Here is a 22,338-nt window from a genome sequence, read left to right as displayed (position 1 = left end):
TATTTCTTAGTTGAGACTTTGTAGCTTGACTGAAACAACTGAATGGTTTGCTAGGCCATGTCAGAGGGCACTTGAGAGTCAATCACGCTGCTGTGGCTCTGGAGTTGCATGTAGGCCAAACCAGGGTGTGGGTGGCTTCTTCTACATTGGAGAAATCAAGCGGAGGCTTGGGGACCACTTTACAGAACACCTCTGCTCGGTTCGCAGTAAACAACTGCACCTCCCAGTCGCGAACCATTTTAACTCCCCCTTCCCATTCCTTAGACGACATGTCCATCTTGGGCCTCCTGCAGTGCCACAATAATGCCACCCAAAGGTTGCAGGAACAGCAACTCACATTCCGCTTGGGAACCCGTAGCCCAATGGTATCAATGTGGACTTCACAAGCTTCAAAATCTCCCCTTCCCCCACTGCATCCCAAAACCAGCCCAGCCTGTCTCTGCCTCCCTAACCTGTTCTTCCTCTCGCCCATCCCTTTCTCCCACCTCAAGCCGCGCCTCCATTTCCTACCTAGTAACCTCATCCCACTTCCTTGACCTGTCCGTCTTCCCTGGACTGACCTATCCCCTCCCTGCCTCCCCACCTATACTCTCCTCTCCACCTATCTTCTTTTCTCTCCATCTTCAGTCCGCCTCCCCCCTCTCCCTATTTATTCCAGAACCCCCTCCCCATCCCCCTCTCTGATGAAGGGTCTAGGCCCAAAACGTCAGCTTTTGTGCTCCTGAGATGCTGCTTGGCCTGCTGTGTTCATCCAGCTTCACACTTTGTTATCTTGGATTCACCAGCATCTGCAGTTCCCATTATCTCTGAGGGTGGCAGATTTCCTTCCCTGAAGGACATTAGTGGATCAGATGGGTTCTACTGGTAATCAACAGTAGTAGATTCTTAATTCAAGATTTTTTAAAAAAAAAGTTGAATTCAGTTTCAAGCATCTGCTGCGGCAGAATTCAAACCTGGCGCTTCAGAACTTTAGCTCAGTTTTCAGATCAGTAGTCTGGTGATATTACCACAAGGCATCACCTCCCCTATTTGACCATTACAGTACTCTCCTGGTTAACCTGTGGAGTTCTTCCTATAAAACTGAACTCACCCTGAACTCTGCTTACCTTTTGCTTAACGTGAAGCAAAATCCTTTCCCTAGTTATCTACTTTAAATCCTCAGATCCTTCTCCCAGTTTGGTGGGGATCTTATTGAAACTTTCAGAATACTGAATGGCCTGGATGGAGTGGATGTTGGGAAGATATTTTCATTTGTAGGAGAGACTAGGACCTTAGAGCACAGCCTTAGAGTAAAGGGCAGACGTGTTAGAATGAAGATAAGGAGAAACGTCTTCAGCCAGAGAGTGGTGAATCTATGGAATTCACTGCTGTAGGAGGTTGTGGATGCCAGGGCATTGCGTACATTTAAGACTGAGATAGATAGGTTGTTGATTGTCGAAGGGATCAAGGGTTAAGGGGAGAAAGTGGGAGAATATGGTTGAGGAACTTATCAGCCATGATTGAATGGTGGAGCAGATTCAATGGGCCGAATGGCCTAATTTCTGCTCCTATGTCTTATGGTCTTATCCTCTGCACACTGACTATATTGGCTTCTGGTACCGCATCACTTCAAGTTTAATATTCTCATTATTGTTTCTTGATAGCCTCTTTGAGTTGTATGAGAATACATTTGCTATCTTATTCACGTCAATTTCTCTACACTCTTGCTTCCAGATTTTCTGCTAAAAATAATTTCACTTTTTAATGCATTATGATTCCCGCAGTTCTTAATAACCTCTAAATACAGAAGTTAAAGTGCTTCTGATTGAAAAGTTTGGATAGGTCAAAATATTTTAATAGAGATTATTATATAAAAATGAACCACCAGGAGCTAGTAATGTAATATGTGGTGTCGTCTACCTTGTACTACAGAAAACTTGGGCACAGTTTGAGCCTGAGACAGGCATTAAATTTCTAGTCATGTCTACAACAATTTCAGCCAGCAGTAAATAGATATTGCGGATAAAGATGATAGGTGAGATAGAGCGAGGATGTACAAGTAGCGCAAAGTTGTAAGTACTCCTTCTACTGAACCTTGGTTACTGAGAGAACAGACAAATGCTTCGCAATCATAAGGGCTGGGTGCACAAGTTATTAAAATTTATGAATGAGAAATCATGCTGAGGACATGCCCTGGATAGTACATTCTTTTCATGGTAAATGTCTTTCAAATAGTGAGTCCCAGGGTGCCTTACGGTAGACAGTGAAAGTCAGTTGAGACTTCACCAGTTATACTTCCACATTTACTCATGCAACAATTTTTCTATCAAACAAAACTTTTTAGATTTGCTGATTTTTTTGTGCAGTAAGCATGCATTTGATTGAGTTGTCAATGTACTCATTTTTGGAAAAATCAAGATTTGTAAGTGTAGTATAATTCAAAAATGAGCTACCAAGTTTCAGCTCAGTATTTTTAAGTTGCACATTAATAAACTGGTGGAGTAGAGTTTCTGATCCTGAGGCTTGTCTACTCTGTCCACTTTTCATTTCTTTTCCTTTTCTTCTTTCCTCTCGTTTTTTCTTTCTCTTCTACTTTATTTTACTTAGCTGTTTGTGAAGACCTCGGTCATGGTGGCAGCATTGACAGCGGCAAGTAGGCCCAGCATGCGATTGCACGGTGGTGGCGTTGGAGGCGTGTGTGTGTTCCTGGTGGCTTCTGCATTTTTGAGGCAGTCTTAGTGCTGCTCTGTGGCTGCTCCTGTGGAGGAAAGTTTTTGGGTTCCTGGTGGCTTATGTGTCCAGTGCAGATTCACGGAGGTGGTGGCTGAGGCAGGTTCGGGCTCAGTACAAGACCCGGATGCATCAGTACAGTGGGCCTGAAGCAGACTTGCAGCAGTGGTGAAGTCAAGCTTGTGCTGGTGCAGTACCTGGCAGCATCAGTAGCGTCTGCGTTGGCAACGTGAAACGAGGACGGACTGGCAAGGTGTTGGTGGAGGCAAGATGATGCCAAAGAGTGGTGACTTTTGTGCTGGTGGTGGTGTAGCAAAGGAGACTCAGGCTTGGCCACCAGGCCCATGGCCCATGATGGAGCACTTAATGAGAAGGACTGTAAAGTTGAACACTTTCTTTATTTCTTCATTTTTCTGCCTTTATGTTCAATGTTTTGGTTTTTTTCTGTGTTTAAGGTGGTGTTGGGGAGTGTTGACGTTATACAACACTTTTCACTGTATTTTGTAACAGGATACACGCAACAATAAATCAAATGAATTTTATAACTAACAATGGAATCTCTCCTTTCTAACTTGGATATTAATATACTTGGATAGATTAAAGATTATGGATGATTACCACCACCAGTTCTGAGCAGCTTAAACATATATTTTGTACTCCATTTGTTTCAGAGCTGAGAGATGTTGAGGTGGTTGCTGGGAGGAAGAGATGTGCAGGAGCCAGTGGAGGTACTGTATAATTGATTCATTCTCTAGCATTCTCTAGTTTTCTACTTTGCTTTGTGCATCTACCAGATTGGAGGAAAAATACCATATATATTTTCTCAAATAATTTTCAGGAATAGTTAAAGCAACTCCCCATTCTAGTATTACCCTTTGTATCATTAACTATTTATTGGATAGAATCAGTTTAAAAAATTGGTTTGACATTTCCTCAGTTTTCATCAAGGTACTTTTAAATTTACATTTCCTGCTTTTCTGTCCTAAATATGACTGTCCTGAAATTTGACTCAGCATAGCAATGTCATTATAACACCATCTTATTACATGGCCTTATCAGCTTTCCTACCTTTTACAGTGAGAATCTTTGCCACTTTAAGTTTCAAGTGCCAGTTCAATTTTATAGTTCTGAACAATTATGGAAAGCTATTGCAATCGTCCCTTACGACTTTCGTAACTGTTTTATAATTCATTTTGCTTTAATATTTTAGAAGTCTCTGGTTCTCTGCATGGGAGATGAACAACCTCAAAATCCCTATACAGAGCTACAGGTACTGAAAGGCCACAGTGATATTGTTCGCTTCATGACAAGGATTGATGATCTCAGGTTAGCTTTAAAAAGAAGTTTATTTGAAGTTTGAAAATTTCATAACAATTCTGGTGTTATGAAACCTTTCCAATTGATTTCAAAGATGTCCAGTGTTTCCAGTCTAATTATAAGTATGTTGTGGATATAGTGGAGGAAAGAAGGGAGAAAACGTTGTATTTGCAGCAGTTATGATCCTTTTGTTTAATGAAAGCCTAATATCTTAATGTTCTTTTTTCAATAATAAAATATAAAAGCTGATTGATAATGTCTGAACATTGTAATGGGGAGGAAGTGGAGGAGTAAATGTATTGATTTTAAGGGACAAAGCTTGTTAATGTTCTTGAACAGTTGATTTCTCAGGCATACCTGATTAATAAAATTAGTAAATGATGTGGAAAAAAAAGCAGAAATTGCTGGTGAAACTCAGCAGTTCTAGCTGCATTTGTTGGGAGAAAGAATTCTTTTGATGAAGAGTCACCAGGCTTGAAATGTTAACTCAGTTTTCTCCTCTTGGATTTTGTCAGACCTAAGATAACAAGGTGTAGAGCTGGATGAACACAGCAGGCCAAGCAGCATCAGAGCAGCAGGAAAACTGACGTTTCGGGCCTAGACCAGACCTGAGTTTTGCCAGCAATTTCTGTTTTTGTTTCATATAACCAGCATCTGCATTTCTTTGTAATATTGTAGTTAGTGATTTAGTAGGCTATCAAGATTCATGCTGTCCACCAATCATCTTGTTTGAAGAATTCCAATCCTGGAGCCATTGTATATTTCCCATTTACAGCTGCAGTTAAAGCGTTAGCAAAATTTAATAGAACATAGAACAATACAGCGTAGAACAGGCCCTTCGGCCCTCGATGTTGTGCCGACCAGTGAACTAATCTAAGCCCCTCCCCCTACACTATCTCATCATTATCCATTTTTATCCTTTTTTTTGGTATAACTCAGCCAATCTGGTAGTCTGATAATTCATTCCCTAGTGTTTCTAGTTCTTGAACTAGAAAATTGCAGTTTGTGATGCCAAATCAGATTTGTATCGTGGATTTCTGAACTAAAACTGCCATGGATGTATCAGGATTAGAAAAGTACAAACTAAGAGCAGGCGCAGGTCATTTGCCCTAACAACCTCCTCTGCCATTCAGCATTAACATGGCTGACTCTCCATCTCAGTGCCATATTCCAACTTCCTTCCCATATCCATTGATGTCTTTAATATTTAAAAATATATCAGTCTCTCTCTTGAATATATTTGGTGACTTGGCACTCACAGCCTTCTGTGATAGTGAAGTCCATAGGTTCACTGCTCTTTGAGTAAAGAAAAGGTTCCTAATCTCAGTGTAACCCATATCCTGAGACTGGTGTTTCTTGAATCCCCAACCAAGGAAAACATTCTCCCTGCATCTCGTCTGTCCTATCCTGTTAGAATCTCATATGTTTCAATCAGCACCCCTCTCATCCTCCAAACCCAAATGAAAACAGTCCCAGTCAGAGCAATCTCTCATCCTAGGACCATCTAGCACTGCCTTGTAAGAGGCTGGTGAACCTCTGCTGCACTCCCTCTGTGGCAAGTTTATCCTTTCTTCGACTGGTGAACCGAGACTGATGCAGTATTCTAGGTGTCGTTTCACTAAGGGCTTGCATAACTGCAGTAAGACATCCCTGCTTCTAAACTCAAATCTTCTTTGTAACGAAGGGCAATGTACCATTTGCTTTCCTAATTGCTAGCCTTTCTAATTGTTCATCCGCACTTGTCAGTAAATCACCATTTAAATAAAACTATTCCTTTCTGTTTTTTTATGCTGAAGTGTATAACTTCACATTTAGCCATGCTGTACATCATCTGCCAAATGTTTGCTCACTCACTCAACTTTTCTAAATCTCATTGAATCCTCCTTCTAACTCAACTCCGTTCAATATTGCGTCATCAGCAAACTTGGAAATCTTACATATCTTACATCAAGGTCATTTATATATTGTAAATAGCCCTGAGGCTCACGCACCGATCCTTGTGGTACGCCACTGCTCACTGTCTGCCACTCTGAAAAATATATTTATTCCCACCCTCTGTTTCCTGTCTGAAAACCAATTCTTGAGCGATGCCAGCGTTCTATCCTGTGTGCATTAATTTTGCTCATTATCCACCTCTGAGAGTCTTTGGACTTTCAGGTGGATTTTGACAAATACACAGTATCCACTGATTACATCCTCAAAAAAACTCAAATAGATTTGTCAAGAATGACTGGCCTTCTATAGAGTCATGTTGCTTTTGTCTATCCTAATAATGCTTTCTAAATGTTCTCTGATCATGTTTTGACTCTAGCATTTTTCTCACTGCTGATGTTAGATTCATTGGTCTGTAATTCTGTTTTCTATTCCTCTATTTTGAAATAGTGATGTTACTTTTGCCACTCTCCAATCTGTGGGAACTGCACCAGAGTCTGTAGAACTTTGAAGATGACGACCAATGCATTTTCAAAATGCTGGATTTCCAGGGCCGCTTTCTTTAACTACTCTGTGATGCATATTATGAGGCCTTGATGATTTGTTAGTCTTTAACCACGTTAATTTCCCCAGCATCATTTTCTTACTGATCTTCAATTTCACCCTCTCACAAGACTCTTCGTACGAATGTTCCTGGGAGTTATTTGTACTGGACAGGACCAAGATATGTGTTCAATTCATCAGCCATTACTTTGTTCGACTTTATAATTTCTTCCCTTTTGATGTTAAGGGGCCTAGGTTTGACTTTACTAGTCGTCTTCTCTTCATATATTTATGGAAACTCCTTCAGTCAGTTTTTGTGTTTCCTACAATTTTACTTGTACAGGTACAGAATTTTAAAGGTCTCCTCTTTGGATCTAATACTGACCATAATTTACTTGTAACCCACAGTTGAGCCACCTTCCCTTTTTTTTCATGCCAGACAGGAATGAATAATTTTAATTCTGCGTGCGTTCTTTAAATATGGACTTTTGTCTACCTGTTGTCAGTTCCTTATGTCAGGTTCCCCAGTCCATCCTTGACAGCTTGTGTCTTATACTTCCCTTTATGTGGATTCAGGGCCTTAGTTTCAGATTCAACTGCATAACTCTCCACATTAATGAAGAGGTGTTACATACTATGATAAGCCTTTGCAAATCCATTAACACGGATTCAGAATATAATTCTGAATATTTAACTGCACTGGTACAGGTAGTTATCTGTGATTATACATACCAGGAATATTTAGAATGAAGAATACAATGGGCCCAGCCATCGAAATATTTGAACATAACAGATTTGGTTATTGTCAGTGGTTAATTGTAATGATGTGGATGGGTAGGGGACGTGTGCTGGGAGAGAGCCGACTTGGATTTATTGTGTTCTAATTTTTGGTTTGGGGAATCATGCCAATTCCAAAAATTAGTTCATTTGAAGTATTGAGGAAATACTTTTTTTAAAGGGGCACTGGGACATTTCTTGTTCAAAAACACTTATCTGAAGTTACACTTCAAAAGTCACCTGTTTTAAGCTAAGTAAACAGCCAAGGTTGATAGACTGTAGAACTGCTTGAACTTACTGGAATTAGTCTGTCTGAGTTTATGGTTGTTGGGAGTTTTGTCTCTTTGGTTTTGTTTGAAGTTCAGTTTAGGTGTACCTGTGAAGGGAGAAGATCCCTAGCTAAGCCTTTGCTACCTATCTTTGAAATTTTGAAGAACTGAAATAGCTTTATCTGTTATAATAAATTAATAATTTTTGTTTTTATTTTAAGAATTATGGTTGATGTATTCTGAACTTAGTGTAGATAAAATATGTAATTGTTCATTCTGTAACTAGGTAAATTATTTAAATTCATGTTGTGATTAGTAGAGTAGTTGTACTAGAGAAAAGTTGCACTCCTTCACGCCTTGACATGTGACACAAATAGTAGTTGATGGAACTAAGTGAGTTGCAGTTTAGTGGTAAATGTTCGAAAGTCGAATTTCTATAAATAAAAACCCTAAAATATGTAAAGTCTAGGCCGCAGCTCTATCCTTGTTGCCTGGCTGTCTGGTTTGTAACAGTTGAGCAGTTGAAATATTGCAGAAAGCTTACTTCTGGTTTCCTCATGTGCTTCACACCAATACTGACTTTAAAGTGACAGTGACCCTCTTAAAGTATGCACATCAGAGCCTGATGGTGTCGTGGAGCCCTGACTAAAATGTTAATTCCAGTATGAAGAGGGTAGCACCTGGGATTAAGTTTACCTTGTAATCATCTGAAACCTGAATCTAGTTATAATTACTCATCTAATGTAGTGCTAAGTGTTATTTTTTCTTTTGCACACAGTAACATTTTTAAACCAGTGATGTAATCAGCAGTTTTAATGCTTTATCTGGCTTTTATAATTCCAATATTTAATTTAGAGCGACTAATTTTTATGTCAAATTTTTTTAATCCAGGTTTGCTTCAGCAGGGGATGATGGTGTCGTGTTTGTGTGGAATGTCCAGGTTAGTATTTTTTTCTAACTGCTTTTGTTAATGGTGTTTGGCTTTCTCACTTGCCTACTGGTTATTGTACAGATGTTTTGTCACCATGCTAGGTAACATCATTAGTGTGGCCTCTGGTGAAGCAATGTTGTTCTACTTCACTTGGAATTTGTGTGATCCGGTCTGTTAAGTTGGGTTGCATCATTTCTGGCTCTTTCTGCATGGGTTTGTATATGGGGGTCTAATTGCACATGTTTGTTGATTGCATTACGGGTTGAAAATCAGGCCTGTAGGAATTCCCATGTGTGTTTATGGCTGGCTTGAGCTAGGATGGTCATATTGTCACATTTAAATTGATAGCCTTCATTGCACAGAGATGAGGGAAATGTTTGTCGTGTTGTTTTGCTGCTAGCTGGTGTTCATGTATCCTGTTGGCTAGTTTCCTTCTGGTCTGGCTGATGTAATGTTTGTTGCCACGGTCGCAAGGTATTTTGTAAACTATGATGGTCATGTTGCTTTTGTTGAAATTACCGTGAAGCATGTATTTAATAATGGTCAAATCAAACTTATATTCTATGAAGATCAGGGCAGTCCTAGGTTTGAACAAAGCAGTGCTAACTTAACTAATTGCACCTAAAGTTTTGATTATGGGTGCTGCAAGCACCCATCATGTCCCGGAAAAAAAGAGAATTACTCACAGTTTCTGATCATTCTCCAACAGCCCTTGCTGTATGTATGCATTGATTGAGAGAATGGATTTAGTTGAACTTGATGGGCTGGTGGTTTACTTACCCACATCAGCAAAGCTCATTCATAACTTGTCCCAGCGGTCATTATTTGTCAGTGGATGCTTAGGATCTAGAAAAACCACTCTGGTGAAGAGCTGTCCCTTTCAGAAGGGAATGGGAGGGAAAAACATTGGTAGAGTGTAAATAAAAATAAGGCATTTTATAACTCGGCAAGTAAGTTGTAGTAATGGAAATTGTGGATTTTTCTTTTTAAATATTATTACAACCCTTAGTTTTTGTACGAGTCTTAAGTGTAAAATCCTGCATACTAGAAATTTAAATAAAAACAGTACCTTTTGTTTTTATATGCAAGTCTTGTTTGTTAGAAATTTTAATTTTTTGAACTCTGCTTCAACTGCAATTCATAAGAATTCCTCAAATGATGAGCTTTGGGGAGTGCAGCTGAGGATACAACAGGCATCCAGAAGATGGTGCATTTTCCCATTATTTGTCATACATCGAAGCTGTAAGATTTGATTCATATCTGGATGAACATTTACAAAATGACTTTTCTTTTGCAGTTACGAATTTTGTTTCTTTGTTAACTGACTTGTCTATAGCTATTTTTAAGATTACTGTATTTCCTTTACTTATGCTTAATTAAAGATAAAACTTGTGTGATAATCTGAAATTACGATGATTGCTGGAATATGAGCCTTATAATATAGGCCTTGAGATGTTCTGATCCTAAAATGATTTCTTGTTCTTAAACAAGAAACACAAGTTCATTTTCAGTGTGCCTTTGTTTTTGCATAATGGGTAGGACGCAAAATGATTTCACTGTTAGAAAATGGTGTACTTTTTGAAAAAGGTACCTTTTGTGAAGTTAGATTACATATGAAAGGCTCCTTGTGATCTGTGACATTTTAAAATGGAAAAATATTCATCACTATTAAGGATGTAGACTATATTAGTAAGAAGGAGTGCTTATGTGCAAAAGAGTACCGGCAAATAGTTATTGAAATACCTCATCTAGAATATTTGCACCTATAGATCTCCAAGGGCAGCTGAAATTATGCTTTTTGTATGTTAGAGATTCGAAATAATTGAAGAATGATCATAACTATTATTATATTTTAAAAAGCTGCAACCTATAGAAAATTAATAGAATAGTAATTAACTACGTGCCCGAGTCTTTGAAACTTGAAAACCAGTTGACAAGGTATATTGACAAACTATAGAATGTTCTGAACCACTCAGCACGGCTTATGTTAATATGTACTGGGCAGCTTGTCAACTGCACGCAATAGACAGGGCAGTTCTGGTCTCTGGGTTTCAATTTGTATAACATTTAAGTGCCCTTTATTTGGAAATCTGTGAAATATTGAATTACTGAATTAATACAAAGTAAATAGTAATATTTGATTTTTTAAAGTGCTTTTGACAAGTATCAACATTGGCAGTTAATAACTAAAGGAAGTTAAGAGAGAGATCTGAATTCAAGTATGTTGCTGGATAGAAAGTACACTTGCAAATGGGCAATAACATACATTAGTATTGTTTTAGACAGGAAGATCTTTGAAACCAAGTTATAGGAGGTGTCGGCATTCCAACAAGTGGTGTTCAGGTTTGTAGATATGGAAAAAGGTACCAGTAATGAAGATCAATACAAACAAATACAACATGCAGATGAGTCAAAGGTTGGAAGTGCAGTAAATAGTGACAAAGATTGTAATAAAATTTGAGGACACAAGCTGGTGGAATGAGTAGCTGCAAAGTAGATGGAATTCAATGCAGGAAAGCATGAAGTGATACTTTTTGTAGCAAAATTAAGAAGACAGAGTGTGCAAGATAAATAATACAGTTTTAAAAGCTGTCAAGAGTGAGAGAGACCTGGAATGCTTGTACACATATTTGCAAAGTTGTAGGAAGTGTTAACAAAGCAATTGATAAAGCATTTTATTCTTATTTTTAATGAGACATGAATGTCATTGGCAAGGCCCAGCTCCTAATAGTCCCTAAACTGAGTGACTCACTAGGCCATTTTAGACAGCAGTTAAGAGTAAGCCACATTTGTTTTTGGAGTCACATGTATGCCAGACCAGGTAAGGGTGGCAATAGCTGGAATAAGCTGTTACTGAGAATGAGCTTGCAAATTTTTACCTTTCCATTCAGAAACTTTTGAAGATGTTTTGCAGTGGATATTGATAAACTTCTGCAAATGATGTAATATGAAGTGGTTTAATGAATTCAAGTTTTTTTTTTAAACAAAAGCTACATGTTCTGTTTACAGACTGGAGAAAGAGTTTATGAACTTCGAGGCCATTCTAGACCAATAACAGCAATTGCTGTCTTTCCATCAATGCATCATTTACAACCAGAAAGTCGCCAACTCCTCACTGCATCCTCTGATAAGACCGTCATTGTATCCTAATATCCTGTCAGCAGAATGAATGATTATCCTGTCAAAGTCCTGTTTGTTCATTCACTTGGTTGAAGAGTTTTCTGTTCCATATATCTGTTGTGATCCAACCTTTGAATTCCTAACAGTGCACTTAATTTACTGTTGCTAACCTCTGATTTGCAGTCTTAGCCATCTGACTTCCATCATGCTAATATTTTCAACTATCAAGTTTAAAGTAAAACGACAAGTTTGATTGAATAGGTTTTAAACCTGCCAACTGCTTTATATAGCGATATAATAAATTGAAATTGGTAAGACTAATTATGGTGATTGTGAAAGATTGCGAGAGACCACATATTGGGCTGATAGGTGACTTATACAGACCACTGCAGAAATGTGAGCACATTTTGAAATTAAAATGTTATAGAAATTGACTAACAAACAGGCTGACTATCACCTAAAGAAAGCTGTAGAGGTGAAAGTAAGCAACGTTTTCAGTTTCCCACACACCTTTTCATTCCCAGTAATTTTAGAAGTGTATCCTGTTAGAGAAAGGAAATACATTTTGTCAGTTAAAATTTAAAATAAACTTTAGGACTGGGCAAATACAGTGGTAAAACAAGTATGTAGAAAAAGCCATTAAAAAAAACCCAAAGAAAATCCCCTTGGTCCTGTAGTTGGCTGTATTCAATTCTAAAATGTAGTGACAGTGTTGAAAGTGTACGAGTTCTTCAACTGCATTTAACAAATATGAAGGCAACAACATCATTTAAAAACATCATTTAAAATGATTTAACGTTTTTTCTTTTGTGTGCGCTTATGTTTCTAGTGGTAATTTGTAACATTGAAATCCAGGTTGTAGGAATGCTCATTTATTTTTAAAAATAATTAGTAAGCCATATAAACACATGAACAGGGAAGTTGGTCAGCAGGGTGCGAGCCACTGCCCTGCTTTGTTAACTCCAATGTGGTTATCTTATGCGACTGTTTTGAGGCTTTTCTCTTCTGATTGATGCTCTGTAACTACATAGCTAAGAAAATAAGTCATTTTGTTAAGAGCTTCCAGAACAACATGCAGGTTTCAGGGTTAATCCACATTTAACATGCTGTTCTGAAAATTGCTGGGATTTCAATGGCTGTGACAAGTTCTACCACAGCAGGTGAGACAAGTTGCATTTGAAAACAACCAACAACATTCTAACATGACATCCCACAACTTTCTAAAAGAGAATTTAAAATGATTTGACGTTTTTCCTTTTGTGTGCTTATGTTTCTAGTGGTAATTTGTAACGTTGAAATCCAGGTTGTAGGAATGCTCATTTATTTTTAAAAATAATTAGTAAGCCATAGATTTATCTCCATCTCCCAACGTTAATGGATCATTTTTTAAAAAAAAATTGGGATCTAGATTTGAATCTTTGCCAAAAATGAATAATTTCTTTCTTGGATCATATCTCAGTTGTAAACTATGGGTATATCCATCAGGTTTGGAGACGTATTGTTATAGACATTGACTAAAGTGAGCAATGTTTCTCGTTCCCCACACACCTCTCATTCCCAGTAAATTTTTGAAAAAAGTGTATCCTACTAGGGGCTTCCAGAGACAATAGTCTCCCAGTTCTGCCACCAACACGCCCTGCCCACCCCCAAAAGCACCTGTGTCCTTGCCTGTAATTGGTCAGCCATGATTTGGCCCATGGAGAAGCCATTCTGTAAGGTGAGGGAAATCTTTTCTGAAGTTTTGCACAAATCTGTGTTTTCTCATTGGTTACTTGTGGTATTGCGGGGTTGAACTTGCCTGCCACCTCCAAGTATTTTAAAGCCTAATCTTTACCGATAGTCATCTGTTGTTACTTTTGATAGTTTAGTTTATTCATCTTTTCTAAACAATAGTAGTTGCTGATATGACACATTTCAATTATTTATTAACGATAAGTACTTGCCTGAGATCACCAATCTGTTTGGGTAGAGAATCTATTCAGGTATGCAGTGAGTTCCACACTCTTGCCACCCTTTGAAGAAGTTTTTACTGAATTCTTTAGGGATTTATTATGACTGTGTTGTACTGATGGCCTCTCATTTCATATTTTCCCATAAAAGAAAGCATCTCTGTCTATATACTCTAACAAGATCTTGTTGAATTTTAGTGTTATTAGTTTATTCCTCAGTGTTGTTGTCAAGAGGAGACCACATCAATCAGTCTTTTTTAAGTGACCTCCACGTTTTTCTTATTTTAAAATCATGTGTTGAATTTCATTTTCCAAGTATATATCTGTGCTTGAAGTTTATTCATTCCTTGTGCACTTTGTTGCAGTCTTCCTCAATGTTGAGTCTTGCCCCAATTTCTTGTAATCTGCAATTTTTCTAATGGGTTTTGAAACAAGGAATTCTGAAGTTCTGCTCAGGTGGTTAGTGATAGATTCCACCAGATATAAGTGAGATTCTGTGTTGATTTTAAAGATCAACACAAAAAAGCATTAACGAAGTTAATTAAAAAGATGTCTTGACATTTCAATGTTTAACCAACATATATCTTACTGCTGCAAAATTTTCTTGTATAGGAATCTGTAAATACTCCAGGTTAATTATCTAGCTTCTTGAAAATGTGTAATATTAAAGAATATGGAAAGCAAGCCACATAATTTGAGATAAGGTAAATTAAACGAGCAAGCTTTTAGCTGGTCGTCTTGCTGCTTTCATATCATTTGACCATTAATTGTTGCAAACCAAACACATAAATCTCCAAGAGTTTGTAATCATACATTTAAGAAGAGAACCCATATAATGTGCTTTTTTTTGCAGAATATGCCCTATGATGTGGAAAAGAATGTCTTCAAAATTTTGTCAACTCTTCTAACAGTTCAACAATGTTCCTTTTTGGAGAAACTTCCTGACATAACTTTATTTACTTGTAAAAATGTTCCAATGTCAGATAGGTCTGAAGAATGAGCAGGTAGTGAAGAAAGCAAATAGAATGTGAGGGGATTGGAGTTCAGCAGCGGGGATGTTTTGCTGCAATTTTACAGGGCCTTGTTGAGACCACACCATGGTAATATGTACAGTTTTGAAAATCTTATGAGGAAGGTTCTGACTACGAAGGGAGTACAATGAAGGTTTGCTTGACTGATTGCTGGGATAACATAACTGACAGGGTAAAAGCACAAATAATGTTCCTGAAGACTGGGAGTCCAGAACCACGAGCCATTGTCTAAGGATATGATGTAGGACATTTAGGGCTGATATGAGGAGAGTAGTGAGCCTGTGGAATTCTCTAGCCCAGAAAGCCATCGAGGCCAAAAACTTTAATGTTTACAATGAGTTAGATATAATTCTTGGGACTGAAAGGATCAAAGAGTATGGGGAGAAAGAGGGAACAGAGAACTGAGGTGGATGATCACTAGCCGTGGTCATACTAAATGGTGGAGCAGGCTTGAAAAGATGAATGGCCATTTCTCCTATTTTCTTTGTTTCTAAAATGCTAAACGCTCCAAGCAATCTTGCATTATTCTCCAGGTACACTTGACTTTTAGCCAGCCTGGTTTTTATTTTCTGTTGCTTTATGGATTAGTGTCAATTTGGGTTTGTTCCTAAACTGATGAATCTTTGCTAAGCACGTTTGGGTGTGCTGTGCCAGCTGTTTCACTGCAGTAATTTTCAAGGAAGTAAGACTGATGCAGTGGGTCTTTAGGACACTAGGTTTATTGTTTATTGTTTTGGAAAAGCTAAGTATTTCAGTTCTTTAAAAATTAATTTTGTATAGTTTTTCCTTCACTGATGCAGCAAGATCTGGGATTTAAACACTGGCAACCAAATCTATTTGTTGACGGAATTTCAGTCCTCTGTTAAGGTAAGAAAAATCTGTAAGATGGGTATAAGCTCCGTTATTTAATGCATCTCTGGTTGAGTGGCTTCAAGTGAAACATTATAAACAAAACTTTTTTTAAACAATGCTGTGGTTGCTGGGAATCAGAAACAAAAATAAAATTCTTGAAACACTTAGCAGATCAAGCAGTAACTATTAGGGATCATGCCAATTCCACTTTCCATGCTTCGCAGGTGCTGCCTGGTCTGCTAAGCATTTACAGAATAGTCTGGATCACCGACATTTTTCTCCGCATTTACTTCAGTGTCATGTCTCTTCCATGAATGCCCATCCTAAGTTTTTCTTTGATGTAATTTCAGTTTATCCCTTCCCCTGTTTACATAAATTCCTGTCTGTTTCTCTTGTGAAGTAAAAGTGAAGTTGCCATAGTCCCAGAAGACTTTCTTGTTAGAGAGAGAGACAATTAATGATGGGTTACCATGCCTCAGGTGAGAGGGGAGCTTGAAACCTTCATAGTAACCTCAGTTGATCTAGAAATTGAACGTTCATTATCATGTATTTCATTGTGTCAAGTGGTGCTTGCTTTTACAAGTTGCTCTCCGCAACAGTCTCCAAGTTTCATTGAGACATAGATGTATGGCACAGCAGGAGGCCATTTGCCGAGTTGTCTCTATGCCATCTGAAAAATAGCTGCCTTTAAAGATTTGCACATATTCACTTCAACATCCCTGTTAATCCATCATTTGATGTTTCCTTGTTTTGTTTGTTCTCCCAATGCATATGTCCTCATACCACTCTCCAGGTAGAAATCCATTTGCTATTTTTCTATCCATTTTGACCAGTCCATTGATATCATCATTGCGTAGTCTTACGTAGCTTACTGGACTCTCCCTCTCAACATCTCCCCTCACCTGAGGCATGCTGATTCTCCAGGTAAACCATCACCAGTCATCACTGACTCCAAGGGGACAGTAACCCAAATGTCCTCTGCGACTATAACATCTTTACCTTTTACTTGCTCATCAATCCCACAATGAAATTTTATAATACTGCAACTTTCTTCCTCACATTCCCTACACTTGAGTCTAAGTAATTGTATGGCACAGTCAACACTGGGTCCAGTATTGAACCTTGCAGAACTCTTGTGAAACAGTCTGCTAGTTCTAAAAACCTATATCAAGTGTAACTCTTTGCTTTGTGCAACTGAGCCAATTTTAGATCCAACTCCCCACTTTCTGGTGGATCCCATGCTGTTATTTTCTGATCATTCTGCCATGAAGACTGTTGAACACATGACCCTTGTTAATACCTCAAAACTTAAATCAAGTTGATCAGCCACGTTTGCCTTAAATATCCATGCTGATTGTCTTTGTCTTTACTTTAATCTGTGCCTTCCAAAATTACAATTATTCCAGCACCTTGCCTATCACAATGGTTAGGCTGACTGGCCTGCAATTACCTGAAACTGTTTTTTTAACCAATTATTTAATGTCAACATGCCTCCAAAACCTTGCCTGTAGCATGGGGGATTTGGAAATGGTTCTTTGAGCTTCAACTATTGCTTTTCTTGGGCAAACACATAGCAGATGCATTACAATATGACTAAATGTGAAGTTATGCAATTACAAGTTTAAAAGCAAGAAGGAAGAGTATTATTTAAGTAGTGATATATTGGGAAGATGGACACCAATCGGTGAAAATACAGGCAAGTGCAGCAAGTAATTAGGAAGGCAAATGGTACATTGGCCTTAATCGCAAGAAGATTTAAGTACAGAAGTAGGAGTTTCTTTCTGCAATTACACATGGCATTGGTGAGACCACAGCTGGATTATTGCGTGCAGTTTTAGTTTCCCCACCTAAGAAATTATATCCTTATCATTGAGGAAGTTCGGTGGAGGTTGATTGGGCCGACAGCAGGAATGGTAGAAATGTCTTTTGAGGAGCAATTATTTCTAGTGGCCTGTATTCACTAAATTTTAGAAAGATGAGTAGGTATTTGATTTAAATGTGTAAAATTACAGCAGGGCTAGACAGACTAGATGCTAGTGGGATGTTATCTTTGGGAGTCTAGAACATGTTAGACCACTTAGAACTGAGATGAGGAAAGATCTGAGATAATGGGAACTGCAGATGCTGGAGAATACAAGATAACAAAGTGTGAAGCTGGATGAACACAGCAAGCTAAGCAGCATCTCAGGAGCACAAAAGCTGATGTTTCGGGCCCGGACCCTTCATCAGAGAGGGGGATGGGGAGAGGGTTCTGGAATTAATAGGGGGAGGCGGACCGAAGATGGATAGAGGAGAAGATAGGTGGAGAGGAGAGTATAGGTGGGGAGGTAGGGAGGGGATAGGTCAGTCTAGGGAAGACGGACAGGTCAAGGAGGTGAGATGAGGTTAGTAGGTAGGAAATGGAGGTGCGGGCGGAACGGATGGGTGAGAGGAAGAACAGGTTAGGGAGGCAGAGACAGGCTGGGCTGGTTTTGGGATGCAGTGGGGGGAGGGGATGAGCTGGGCTGTTTGTGTGATGCAGTGGGGGGAGGGGTGATTTTGAAGCTTGTGAAGTCCACACTGATGCCATTGGGCTGCAGGGTTCCCAAGCGGAATATGAGTTGCAGTTCCTGCAACCTTCGGGTGGCATCATTGTGGCACTGCAGGAGGCCCATGATGGACATGTCGTCGAAGGAATGGGAGGGGGAGTTAAAATGGTTTGTGGCTGGGAGGTGCAGTTGTTTATTGCAAACCGAGCGGAGGTGCTCTGCAAACAGGTCCCCAAGTCTCCTGTTCCTGCCCCACCGAACTTATTTCCACCTATCTGGGCTCTATTTTCTCCCCTTTGGTCCAGGAACTCCCCACCTATGTCTGTGACACCACCCACGCCCTCCACCTCCTCCAGAACTTGCAATTCCCTGGCCCCCAACACCTCACTTTCATCATGGACGTCCAGTCCCTGTACACCTGTATTCCTCATGCAGATGGCCTCAAGGCCCTCACTTCTTCCTGTCCCGCAGGCCTGACCAGTCACCCTCCACTGACACCCTCATCTGCCTAGCCAAACTCGTCCTCACCCTCAACAACTTCTCTTTCGCTTCTCCCACTTCCTACAGACAAAGGGGGTGGTCATGGGCACCCGCATGGGCCCAAGCTTTGCCTGCCTCTTTGTAGGTTACGTGGAACAGTCCCTCTTCCGCACCTACACAGGCCCCAAACCCCACCTCTTCCTCCGTTACATTGATGACTGTATCGGCGCCACCCCTTGCTCCCCAGACGAGCTCGAACAGTTCATCCGCTTCACCAACACCTTCCACCCCAACCTCAAGTCCACCTGGGCCATCTCCAACACATCCCTCACCTTCCTGGACACCTCAGTCTCCATCTTAGGTAACCAGCTCAAAACTGATGTCCATTTCAAGCCAACCATCTTCCACAGCTACCTAGAATACACCTCCTCCTCCCACCCACCCTCCTGCAAAAATTCCATCCCCTATTCCCAATTTCTCCGCCTCCACCGCATCTGCTCCCAGGATGAGACATTCCACTCCTGCACATCCCAGATGTCCACGTTCTTCAAGGACCACAACTTTCCCCCACAGTGGTCGAGAACGCCCTTGACTGTGTCTCCCGCATTTCCCGCAACACATCCCTCGCACCCCGCCCCCGCCACAACCGCCCAAAGAGGATCCCCCTCGTTCTCACATACCACCCCATAATCCTCCGACACTTCCACCGTCTACAATCCGACCCCACCACCCAAGACATTTTTCCATCCCCACCCTTGTCTGCCTTCCGTAGAGACCACTCTCTCCATGACTCCCTTGTCCGCTCCACACTGCCCTCAAACCCCACCACACCCGGCACCTTCCCCTGCAACTGCAGGAAGTGCTACACTTGCCCCCACACCACCTCCCTCACCCCCATCCCAGGCCCCAAGATGACTTTCCATATTAAGCAGATGTTCACCTGCACATCTGCCAATGTGGTATACTGTATCCATTGTACCTGATGTGGCTTCCTCTACATTGGGGAAACCAAGCAGAGGCTTGGGGACCACTTTGCAGAACACCTCCACTCTGTTCGCAATAAACAACTGCACCTCCCAGTCGCGAACCATTTTAACTCCCCCTCCCATTCCTTAGATGACATGTCCATCATGGGCCTCCTGCAGTGCCACAACGATGCCACCTGAAGGTTGCAGGAACAGCAACTCATATTCCGCTTGGGAACCCTGCAGCCCAATGGTATCAATGTGGACTTCTCAAGCTTCAAAATCTCCCCTTCCCCCACTGCATCCCGAAACCAGCCCAGTTCGTCCCCTCCCCCCACTGCATCACAAAACCAGGCCAGCTCGTCCCTTCCCCCCACTGCATCCCAAAACCAGCCCAGATTGTCCCCGCCTCCCTTACCTGTTCTTCCTCTCACCTATCCCCTCCTCCCACTTCAAGCCGCACCTCCATTTCCTACCTACTAACCTCATCCCGCCTCCTTGACCTGTCTGTCTTCCCTAGGCTGACCTATCCCCTCCCTACCTCTCCAGCTATACTCTCCTCTCCACCTATCTTCTTTTCTCTCCATCTTCGCTCCGCCTCCCCCTCTCTCCCTATTAATTCCAGAACCCTCTCCCCATCCCCCTCTCTGATGAATGGTCTAGGCCCGAAACGTCAGCTTTTGTGCTCCTGAGATGCTGCTTGGCCTGCTGTGTTCATCCAGCTTCACACTTTGTTATCTCTTATTGAGGAAAGGTCTGTTTCCTTAAAAGGCAGTGAACCTGTAGAAGACTCTTCCAGAGAAGACTTTGGAGGCTAAGTCATTGAATCTATTGAATAAGGTTTCTTAAGATTTTAAAGGCATCAAGGGGTATGGGGAGAAAATGGAAAAATGACATTGAGATAGAGGATCAACCATGTTCAGATTGAATGATAGACCGGGCTCAAAGAACTGAATGGCCTACTCCTATTTACTGTGTTTCCCCTGCTTCTGTTAGTAGTTGAGATGTGTTTCTTCTGGATCTGGTGATTTATCCATTCTGACGAATGTTAATCATCTTAATATTTTCTCCCCGGCTGTATTTATTCCCAGCAATTTTTCAGATGACTTCTCCATTGAGGTGCCTGCATCATCTTGCTCTTCTGTGAAGGCCAACACACAGTCCCTTGCCCATGTCTTCTGCCTTCACTTTCAACTTAGCTGTTTAGTTTCTCATTCTATTCATTTTTCATTTGTTAATCTCCTATTCCTCAAGTTTATTATAAAGCATCTTGGACAATTAGATTCAAAAAGGATTTAACATGTCTTCCCTCTGCCTAATTTTCTTTTCAATTTCCTGCACTTTCTGTACTCCTCTTGGTTACTAGGTTTGGGAGTCCTGCCATTGTTTCTTTTGGAGAACATGTTTGTTTGGAATCTTTTTAGCTGTTCCTTGAATACGTTGCACTGCATATGACACTGATTACCTTCAGATAATTGTTTCTTGTGAACGCTTGTCAAATCTCATCTTAGCTTATTGAAATGGATATTTCCCTTTTTCATGTCTACATGAAATCTTAACTGAACTATGATTGCCGTTACTAAAGCACTTTCTGACTGATGTCTCTTCCACTTGTTAACATTTATTCCCTAAAACTTAATACAGAACAGTCATTTCTCTTGATGGGCTTACTACATTCTCGCTAAAAATATTTCCTGAATACATTTTAAGAATTGTTACTTATACTTCCACCGATATAGGTATTGACGGATGCATCTACAGAAGGTAGATTGATGGGAGTAAGGCCAAGTAAATTGTTCCCTCTTGTCCATTTCCTCACCACCTGCTGCAGACCCAGTCTAGAAGTTGTCCTTTAGAGCTTGTAGAGTGTGAGAAATAGGAGACCATGTGACCCCTTAAATCTCCTATGTCCTTCAGTACCATCGTGACTGATTTTTTTTTCTTCAACTCTTTTTTTTGTCTGCTCCTCGTATCCCGTGACTTTCTGACTGACAGACATCTCCCAGCGTTCGGTGTAACTGTTCTACGATGGAGCACCCACAACCCTCTGGCTTTGAATTCCAAAGTTTCACAACCCTTTGAGTGAAGCAGTTTCTCCATCTCAGTATTAGATTCATCAGCCAAGGGAAATAATGGTATCCTCCCAGTCGATTCTCTCCAGATCTTCTATGTTTCATGTCTTGTTCTTCTAAACTTTAGAGAGTATAGGATCAATCTATTTAGCCTCTCATCGTGGGTGAGCCCCCTCATCCCAGAAATCAACCTAATGAGTGTTTGCTGTACCATCTCCATGGCAAGAGTGACCTTTCTCGGATATGGATACTAAAAACATGCGTGATTCTCCAGAAGACTCGTATCAGACTTGAAACATTAACTTTGTTTCTGTCTCCACAGAAGCTGTCACCCCTATGTTTTACCCACATTTTCTTTTTCTTTCAGATTTCCAGAATCCACAGTATTTTACTTTTATCGTTATATATGGTGTCATCAAAGCACGAATAATTGGAGCAAGACTTCCTTATTCTCACATTAATTCTTAACTGAATGCTAATGACATTGGTTTTATTTGCTTTTTTTCTGTGCCTTGATTGATAGAATATTTGATGAATCTGCCTCCTTGACTTGCACTTTGGAATAAATTTCAAGCTATCTAATGCTTCCCTACTTAAATTTGACTATTGATATAATTGAGGTATGTTTAAATGAACCAAATGGGACGGCAACACAGTGGCTGAATGATCAGCACTGCTGCCTCCCATCACTAGGGACCCTGGCTTTGATTTCAGCCTTGGGTGGAGTTTGCACGTTTTCTCTGTGTCTGTGTGGGATGTGCAGGTAAAGTGGATTGGCCATGATAAATTGCCCCATAGTACCTAGGAAAGTGCAGGGTAGGTGGATTAGCCATGTTAAATGCGGGGTTATGAGGATAGGGTAG

General features: G+C 40.3%; 1 protein-coding gene across 5 annotated transcripts in view; it reads left to right on the top strand.

Moving 5' to 3' along the window:
- Positions 1–22,338, top strand: part of wdr41 (WD repeat domain 41) — a 70,161-nt gene that overhangs the window by 24,515 nt on the left and 23,308 nt on the right. For 3 of the 5 annotated variants that reach the window (XM_059644815.1, XM_059644817.1, XM_059644816.1), the window contains 5 exons: positions 3,381–3,437; positions 3,920–4,035; positions 8,439–8,487; positions 11,488–11,619; positions 15,383–15,445. In XM_059644815.1, the coding sequence (XP_059500798.1) occupies positions 3,390–3,437; positions 3,920–4,035; positions 8,439–8,487; positions 11,488–11,619; positions 15,383–15,445 (408 nt within the window). In that variant the 5' untranslated portion in view covers positions 3,381–3,389. The remainder of the gene's footprint in view (positions 1–3,380; positions 3,438–3,919; positions 4,036–8,438; positions 8,488–11,487; positions 11,620–15,382; positions 15,446–22,338) is intronic. The other 2 variants (XM_059644818.1, XM_059644819.1) reach the window with 1 other exon arrangement.

This window comes from Stegostoma tigrinum, chromosome 3, assembly GCF_030684315.1.
Source record: "Stegostoma tigrinum isolate sSteTig4 chromosome 3, sSteTig4.hap1, whole genome shotgun sequence".
Classification (NCBI taxonomy): Eukaryota; Metazoa; Chordata; class Chondrichthyes; order Orectolobiformes; family Stegostomatidae; genus Stegostoma; species Stegostoma tigrinum.
This window is presented reverse-complemented; position numbering and strand designations above follow the sequence as displayed.